Genomic DNA, 8523 nt, shown 5'->3' with positions numbered 1-8523 from the left:
CGCGGGGAGCGCGTCGCGGGAGCGAGACGAGGCGTGGGAGTTATCTCAGCAGTGGTTGATGCTATTGGGGCCGGCACTTGCCCTGGTCACCTCGTAACACAACATGATGAAAACAGCGGGCAATCAGTTCGTCCCAGTCGACCAGCCGCTCAGACATGCCGGGGTGCCACGCCACCACCGTGATGATCAAACTCAGAGAAGTCACCATGCATCATGCAGATGAAGACAACACAGGTTCAGTAGCTAGCAGGGTTCACCACACACAGGACACTTTACTAGTACCATCGTAGCAGTACTATCAGCTTTAGTTTTTTCAATTTTTTTGTTACTCATTCCTCAGTTTATCTGTTTTTTTCCTCAGCTCCTTTTATTTTATAATTTTATTACTTATTCAGTACCTTGGTTTAATCTGTTTCTCTTATTTTTTTTTCATTTTTCTTCTTCTTACTCTATTATTTTGCTCCTTCCGCTCTCCGATTCAGTAGTTTTATTAGTTCTTCTTTATTTCCTTAGTTTTATCTGTTTCTTAGTTTCTCATTTTGTTCATTTCATTTTTATTCGTTTTATCATTTCAATTATATCTGTTTTTAGTATTAGTTTTATTTTATTATTATTATCAGTTTTTTACCAGTTAAGTTTTCAGGTTTGTAGTTGATTTAATCTATGCATCAGATTTTATTATTCCTGTTTGAGTTTTGTATCATTTAGTTTTTCAGTCTGAGATGCTTGTTCAGTTGGTTATAGTTACTTTCTTTATCATTATTTCAAACCTTTCAGCTTTTTCAGTATATTTTCTTGGTGGTTAGTATATATTTTGATCTTGATTATCATTTTTAAGTTTATTTTCATCGTACCCTAATAGACCTCTCTGCTTACATCCAGAAATAAGAGAAGGATGTTCCTACAAGCCTCCTCAGAGCTCAGCGATCGTGGACCGTCGGATACGTTTGCTTGATGAGTTTTGGGCCGTCCAATCGAGCGCGTGGAAGAGTTGGGCCGTCGGATCTGGGATGGGCACTATACAAACCAGAAATAGGAGAAGGATGTTCCTACAAGCCTCCTCAGAGCTCAGCGATCGTGGGCCGTTGGATACGTTTGCTTGATGAGTTTTAGGCCGTCCAATCGAGCGCGTGGAAGAGCTGGGCCGTCGGATCTGGGATGGGCACTATAGAAATGAATAGTTACTCGTTTCGCTCGCTCTTGCTCACTCCGTGGCTCCTGGTTGGGTCTCGCTGACTCGTGCGGCAGCCCATTTGGTAGGCCCCGCATGTCATTCTCTGTGGCTGTGGCGCGTCCCAGGTGGCCCGTCGGCACGCTCCAGCGGTAAAAATCTCGTTGCCACCGCCGAAATTCCCCTGCCCCGCCGAGGGTAATATTGGGATTTCACGTCCTGGCCCTGTGCGTGGTTGACGCTGGTTCGTCCGTGCATCGATGAGGTGGGGGACGGCGCTTGGCTGGCCTCTTCGTGCTCCCATTCGCCCCCTTTCCTCTCGATCTCCTCTCCTCTCACCACCGGCGCTCCTCTTCCTCGATCTGCCGCCATTCTTCAAGTGGCCTTCCCCCTTTCTCCTCCTCTACGCCGCCGTTGCCCGTTCTCCTTCTCCCGCATCTCCTCCCCGTCGTCAGGCGCGCTGTGCCGCCATCCTTCCTCCTCCCCATCGGGGCCAGGCAGAGGAGGAGGAGCGTGGTGCGCGGACACGAGGAGGAGGCAGCCGGCGTCAGCGCGCGCCGCCCGGCCAAGGTCTTTTCCTGCATGCGCGACCTCCTCGCCAAGCCCTTCCCATACGCGCGGGTCCTCGGCTCCTCGCTGCCTGGCTCTACCTCTACTGCGACCTCGTCCAAGACGCCCGCGGCGCCGCCGCCGTCCGCGCCGACGACGGCCAGATCCAACACCGTTGAGGAGACCGTCGCCATGGTGCTCCACTATGCCTCGGGGATCGACCAACCCCACGACGCCGCCGCCGTCTCCTTCGTCCAGCCGGCACGCCGCCGCCGTCTCCTTCGCCCAGCCGGCACGCCGCCGCCGTCTCCTTCGCCCAGCCTGTCGGATCTCCATCGTTCACTTCCCCGGCGTCGTCGTCGTCTTCGCGTGCACACGACAGGAGGTGTGCGACCCTCCTCTCTCGCGCACTGCGGCTGCTTCGCCCCGCCATCGTTCCTCGGGTGTGGTCGCGCCTGTCTTCCTACCACGTCGTCGCTCCTCCTCCAGGCCGCCGACGGCACCCGTCCTCCTCCCTCATCCTCTCCAGGTGGCTGGGACGCTTTACGGTGAGCAAGCCTATCTCCCGCTTCCCTGCTACACTGTATCCATTCGAGTTGCGTATCCTAGATCGGAACAGTATGCCATTGCGTCTGAACTTCGAATTGAACTGCAGCTCGTAGATGCGAGGCTCACTCGGATGTGAAGGTGCCCCCTGCATTGGAGTCCAAGGATGCACTGTATGCGTGAGGTGTCACACGCATCCATGGTTTTCTGGGACTTGCTTATTATATTCAACAATTGCATATTTAGAGTGCGTTCGATCCTATGATGCAGCTTAACAAAGACACGTATTTGTACATGTTCAACCAGTGCCATAACTGAATGTTGAGATTGCTGATTGTACTATAAATATGAATGCATGAGAATTCATTAATGTTAGCCGATGCTGGTAAATGGTGTTGAGCCTGCAAGCTGATTTTGCCTTGGCTCAGTTACATAAAAAAAATCCTGTGTCTATTTCATATGCAGGAGCATGACACTTCACAATTGTCCATTGTTTCTATCATTCTTTTTCCATACCATTGTATTAAATCCATTTTCAGTTTAGATTATTCGATTTGGGCGAGAAGCGAGGTCGTTTGACTTGCAGCGACCTGCAATTTACTCCCTGTGGTCTGTCGTTGTCTCGTGTTTAGACTTAAAGTTCAGTCTGGTCATATGATTGGTGTATGTAGTTGTGGTGGCTTGGTTTGGTTAGAACCGTGTGATTCCTTTTGCCTCTAGAGCTAACTGAATTGTTATCTACCGGTCTAGCCCACTCGCTCGATTTCTTGGATGGATTGCAGTTTCGGGTTATGTCAAGAAATATTTAAATGGGAAACTATTTTTTTGCTACTGAGTTCTCACAGCTTACATCTCTGCTCTCAATTTTCACTATTGAGCTTTATTTAATGGATGGAGTTGCAACGCTTAAGGTACATCGGGATTGCACGAGTTCTTCGTCGAATTCAAGACGATTTGATTCAGTCCTTCAGAGCAGGGCTGCAGGGGGTTAAGTGCGCGATGGCTGGGCAGAGTCAAGTGCGCAATGGTTGGGAGAAACTTGTACATGAGGTTCACCTGCAGCACGGGGGATGCCGAGGGGATGAACATGGTCTCTAAGGACGTCCAAAACGTGCTGGACTACCTGCAGCCAGGATGACTTCCCTGACATGGATGTTGTCAGCATAGGTATTTTTCCCAAGTCATGAATTTATACACTGAAAGTTGACTCTGCTATTGGCTATTGTAGGTTAGCTTGTTATACACTGAACGTGGTTGTTGTTAGATTTTTGTTTCTGAAGCTTGGACAATCGGCTTAAAAAAGATGTAACTTTTATATTGTTTTGATATTGTTCTGTCAGCTTTCTCAACCATGTTAGGCAACTGTGAAGTAATTAGTCTGAACACAAAATAAATCCCAAAAATATGTTGCTGCTTTCTCTGTAGTATAGAGTGATGGTCTTGAAATAGAGGGCATTGCTCATAGGCAAAATATAAATATGCATAGTAGTAGCTTGTCTCATTTATAAAGTATCATTGAATTTAAAATACATGTTATTCATCTTGACTGCCAGTATCAGATTTGTGAAGTTGCCATTATGTTCGTTTCCTTTTCAAGTTCCGCGACTGTACTAGCTTAAATAAGTATATCGGCATCAAACTAGATAAAATTGTACTCCCTCCGTCCCATAATATAAGAGCATTTTTTACACTAGTGTAGTGTCAAAAACGTTCTTATATTACGGGACGGAGGGAGTAGCATTTGTTTGTTAATGAAGGATCCTTAAATTCTCCCTTGAACGTCATACCTTGCCCTATTTTGCAGCTCAGGGTTGTAATTTGTCTAGGAGCCGGCTATTGGGTCAAGCATGGTCAATTTTAGTTGCTCTATTTCATAAAATTTGCCTGTTCCTCAGTGTCTAGGACGACCAGTAATTTTTGTTGTTGTTGGTAGTTGTCACAGCTCACAAGTAGATTTGGTGTACTGCGCATCATATACAAATGCTGCCTGTAGCCAAATATTGACTACCTCTAGATGGATAGATTCATTTGATTGCATGACCTGAATTTATGATACTGATTTTATAGTACAAAAGATGCGAGGCATCTGTTTTTTGTCATGAAAAATGCATAGGACCATTTCCCTTTTCTTGTATTGTTACCACTTTGGAAGAGTAACCTGTTGTTGTGACGAATCAGGTTGTTATCGCACTGAGGATGCTATGGGAAAACAGGGACATATTTGATCTTGTTATCAGTGATGTGCACATGCCAGACATGGATGGCTTTAAGCTTCTTGAGCTTGAAATGGACCTCCCTATCATCAGTAAGTTAAAAAAAATATCCATCTCATAGTTGCCCAATTTCCTTACCGGTCTTGGTAATAGGAGCCCATGAGGTACTTCTGTAAAGTACATACAAAGATGTACTATATATGTAGTATCAATTCGGTACACTGAATCCTATGACTTGTATCTCTAATTAAGGAGGGGGAAATGTCAAAGCAGTTAAAATAATCCTAAACAATCTGGAAACATATAGCTTTGAATAGACATATATTATTTTGCTGAAGAGTTCAGTCCATGCATGTTTTTGCCACCTAATTTTAAGTCCTATGATGATTATAAAAACACCTCGCCCCGCTATCTTGTTATATTAGATGTTCTCCTGCTTTGGCTAAATCAGATACAGGCTCTAAGCATATTCAGTTTAAATAATGCCAGTCTTAATTTGGATAAATGAAATAACAAGACCTTCAGACTAATGTGGAACAATTGGTCAATTTTTTTTTGGTTCTTGTCAGTTTAGTTAGTGGCCTATATGAATTTGATTTGGCCTACAATATTTTTGTACAGTTATTGATTTGCTAGCATATATTCTAAACTTAATTTTGTTAGCTCCTATTTGGTGTTCTTTCTTATAATACCTTTTTATATGTCGCAAGCTTATTTTGTTCACGAGAGTTTCTCCGTGTTTCTGAAGAGAAGATTTGGGTTCAGAGCACCTTCGGTTATAAGAATTTGTTTTCTAATTCTTGCTGGTCAGTCACAAAGCATTCATATTTGTTTGCTTTACAATTTTTCTGGAGTAATGGAATGTTAATTGGCTGGTGGCGGCATGTTCAAGTATGGGGAATGATGAGCTCCTACTTCTTTTTATGCCAGCTCTATGCCGTAGGTGAGCTGCGACCTTCTTCCCCACGTGTTTGTGATAACCAGTTAATCTCCAGAGGGAATTGTGACTGTGATTAGTATCTTTAGACATTGGCCATATTCGGCAGTACTCACCGTCCCTTTCATTTCTCCTTATTTCTTAAATGTATTGGCCTATGGTATATACAACTGAAATTGATGTGCCAAACAACAAGAAATAGAAGTAACAAGAAATAGCTATATATTGGAAGATTTGAATGCCATTTTGTTAAAGTAGTTCTGAAATGCTGCCTCATTTTTTTCCATTGTGTTGTTTCTCATAGTTTTAAACTAAAAGGATGAACTATAAAAATTGTCTTTTATCTTTCATATTTTTTTATGTTGAAGCGGCTACGTAATATCTGTCCAAAGCGATTCTCTTTAGATGTGATGTCAGATGTATTCCAGTTTACAGTAGACGATACAAATGGGTTATCCCTGTCTTGTGTGTTTCATGATAGTCCACAAGATTTTCTTAATTAACATTTTGAGTAGTCTCTTAAACAATCTGGTTAGAAGAAAACGGGGATGGCGCTACGTTAGCTTTGCATGATTAGCTCCGATAGAATAGGTACTGCATTTCCTTAGTTGGATCCGCTCTTTCTCTCTCGTGCAGTTGTTGCTTCCGGCTATTTATTCAGACTGAAAACATGCGTAGTTAAATCTGAATGCATATATTATTTTGAGGTTAATTTCAATCCATATACCGGTTGTTAAGGAGTATTACATGATTTTAATTTCTCAATTTTATGGAAGTGTTATTTCTTTCCAGGTCTTTGGAATAACAGTTCTGCATTTTCTTATTCATGCTATTTGGACCGAATTTGCAGAACCCTTAAAGTCAAAGCTAGGATTTTGACCTGGTTATCTCGATTTGGCTTTTTATCTATGCACATGCCGTGCTCTTAAGGCTTGTAGAGCTGGTGAATTCCCCTAATCTTTCTATTTGGAGCACCATTTTGTTTGTGGTGCTCAAAATTTCACTGCAACTTTTTAGTTCCATTCTTAGCTATGGTATGTCGTGTGATGCTAAAACCTGTCTCGAATAAATAGATGGCGCATAAAAGGGTGATGAAATTGTATCAGTCTGGATATTTCGCTTGGAAAAAATTCTCACGTAGCAGGAAAGTTCTCTTTATACGGTGTCAAACCATTTATTTATTATATTACAAGTGGAAGAGAAGCTTCTTATGAGGATATATAGTTTGTATGCTGCTTCCTTCGTGTGAAGATCCTTTTTTTGTGGGGGAAGTTCTTATGGGCATAGATAATGAGTACTCCCTCCGTAAAGAAGTATAAGAGCATTTGGATCACTACTTTAGTGATCTAAACGCTCTTATATTTCTTTACGAGAGTACCAACTATTGTACACTGCTGATGGATTACTTAGACCCCCGTACAAAACAAAGGGTTGAATTGTACTATATGTTCTCTAATCCATTGGGCCGAAAATGAACAACTAGATCTGATTGCTAGATTTTAATTTGATTTTGGACATTGTCGTTCCTAGCTATATATAGTAAGTTTACTTTCTTTGTTCTTGCCACTAACTAAATCTTTGTGTTTCTTTTTCCTTTTGCTCAAGGCCCTATGGTACTATCGTTTGAGTGAGAGTAGTGCCAGTGTTTCACAAGGTAATGTCACCACTTCTGAAAATTACGTGTCTACTATTGGTGTTAAGATCTTGCTCCAAATTCCCATGATCTAGTTAGTGTTCTATGCAGAACAACAATTTTGGGTTTTGGGTAATCTCTCAATAGTTTTGAAATGGTAATCTTGCCTGACCATTGAATTTTTGAGGTTGTACTTGCTAATTATTGACCGGTTGCAACTAACTACAATACATATATGCCGCTTAACACAGAATATCAAAGTTGTTGATGCAACAAAAGCAATTGGTGCCACATCCAGTTCGTCAGATGATGTAAATATAGTGGTTGACATGCTCAGTTGTTCCACGTCTGTTACATATTAATAGTGTGGTTCTTCTAACTGTAAAATTTGGCAATTAGAAGAAACCTTTATGGTGGTTTGCTTTATTAGCTATATCAAATATTCTACTCCTTAGTATAAATCGGATGGGGACTTTGAACATAATCAGTTTAAATAATGACGTACTTTTGTACTGTTATTTTCTTCCTTTATCTCCTCGTATTATTGATCATGTTTTGCTTAATTATACACCATATATGTATATAAAGTTTTCAACTTTATTCATGTTCTTGTGTTCTGGTTATACTTCCCAGGCTTTGGAGTTTTCTCTGATAGCAAGATGGTTTTTGGAAAATATTTACCAGGAACTTCAACTAGGCATGAAACACATGAAAAGTGGAAATAAGATGTGCGAACAATCATCTGTGTTTTGGTAACCATGCTGATGAGGGGGGAGCTGCCATTGAGGCATGTTTGGCCGATCGTGGTCCATTAGGGTTTAACTACATAGGAACATGTTATCTTACAATTAGTGTGCTTTTCTACAATTAGTGTATTTGGCCTTGATAATTGAATATATATGGACATGTTATCTTACAATTAGTGTGCTTTTTCTACACCTTTGTGTAAAGGGTGGAGCCTACACAATGCCTAATGAGCCATGCTTTTTCCCTCCCAGTAAAATGCTCTATTTTCAAGTGGCATCATACAGTGAAGGAGGGGGTCTGGATCAAGAGCCGTAATGTTGCTTGTGACGGCATGTATAGCACTTGCGCGACCCTGGACTCTGGCTTCTTGCAAGTAAGCTCCTTTTGCTGGACTCTGGCTTCTTCTTGCAAGTAACCTCCTTTTGCTCTTCTACGCCCCCCTCCTGTGAGAATCTCTGGTTGGATTTGGGTAACCAGACCCCAAGAGATGTAATCATGTTTGGATACGAACTGTGCATGCTAGCTTGATTTAGTTTATAGGAGTAAATTTTATAGATGAATTCTGTATGCTTGCTCGATGGTGATACATGCCATATCTCTGGATTGACTCTATGAGGTATCCATTAACGTCTGAGGTTTCACACGGAAATGAGTTTGTTGCATTCTCATGTTGAAAAGAATTAAAGACACCTAGCAGAATATGATGTAAAAGTTTTTAGTTCTTATT

The 8523-nt window shown here is 42.1% G+C and overlaps 1 protein-coding gene across 4 annotated transcripts; it reads left to right on the top strand.

Annotated features, from left to right (window-relative positions):
• The first annotated feature begins 1430 nt into the window (after positions 1–1430).
• LOC141021156 (uncharacterized) lies at positions 1431–8515 on the top strand. Of its 4 annotated transcripts, none has more exons than XR_012181187.1 (5): positions 1431–2268; positions 2376–2450; positions 3178–3433; positions 4445–4571; positions 5190–8514. XR_012181187.1 is itself a non-coding variant. In XM_073496085.1 (2 exons), the coding sequence occupies exons 1-2, from the start codon at positions 1754–1756 to the stop codon at positions 2380–2382; spliced, it is 522 nt and encodes a 173-aa protein (XP_073352186.1). In that variant the 5' UTR covers positions 1431–1753; the 3' UTR covers positions 2383–2641. The 4 variants fall into 4 exon arrangements, 1 of the variants encoding a protein (XP_073352186.1); XR_012181186.1 differs by having other exon boundaries at positions 4445–7070; positions 8048–8512; XR_012181185.1 differs by having other exon boundaries at positions 4445–8515.
• The last annotated feature ends 8 nt before the right edge of the window (positions 8516–8523 follow it).

Source organism: Aegilops tauschii, chromosome 4, assembly GCF_002575655.3.
Source record: "Aegilops tauschii subsp. strangulata cultivar AL8/78 chromosome 4, Aet v6.0, whole genome shotgun sequence".
In the NCBI taxonomy this organism is placed as follows: Eukaryota; Viridiplantae; Streptophyta; class Magnoliopsida; order Poales; family Poaceae; genus Aegilops; species Aegilops tauschii.
The sequence above is the reverse complement of the archived record's forward strand: the minus strand, read 5'-3'. Positions and strand labels throughout refer to the sequence as shown.

Bases quoted from the DNA above. Each gene is read 5' to 3' on its own strand.
- LOC141021156 (XM_073496085.1), top strand. From the start codon at position 1,754: ATGCGCGACCTCCTCGCCAAGCCCTTCCCATACGCGCGGGTCCTCGGC.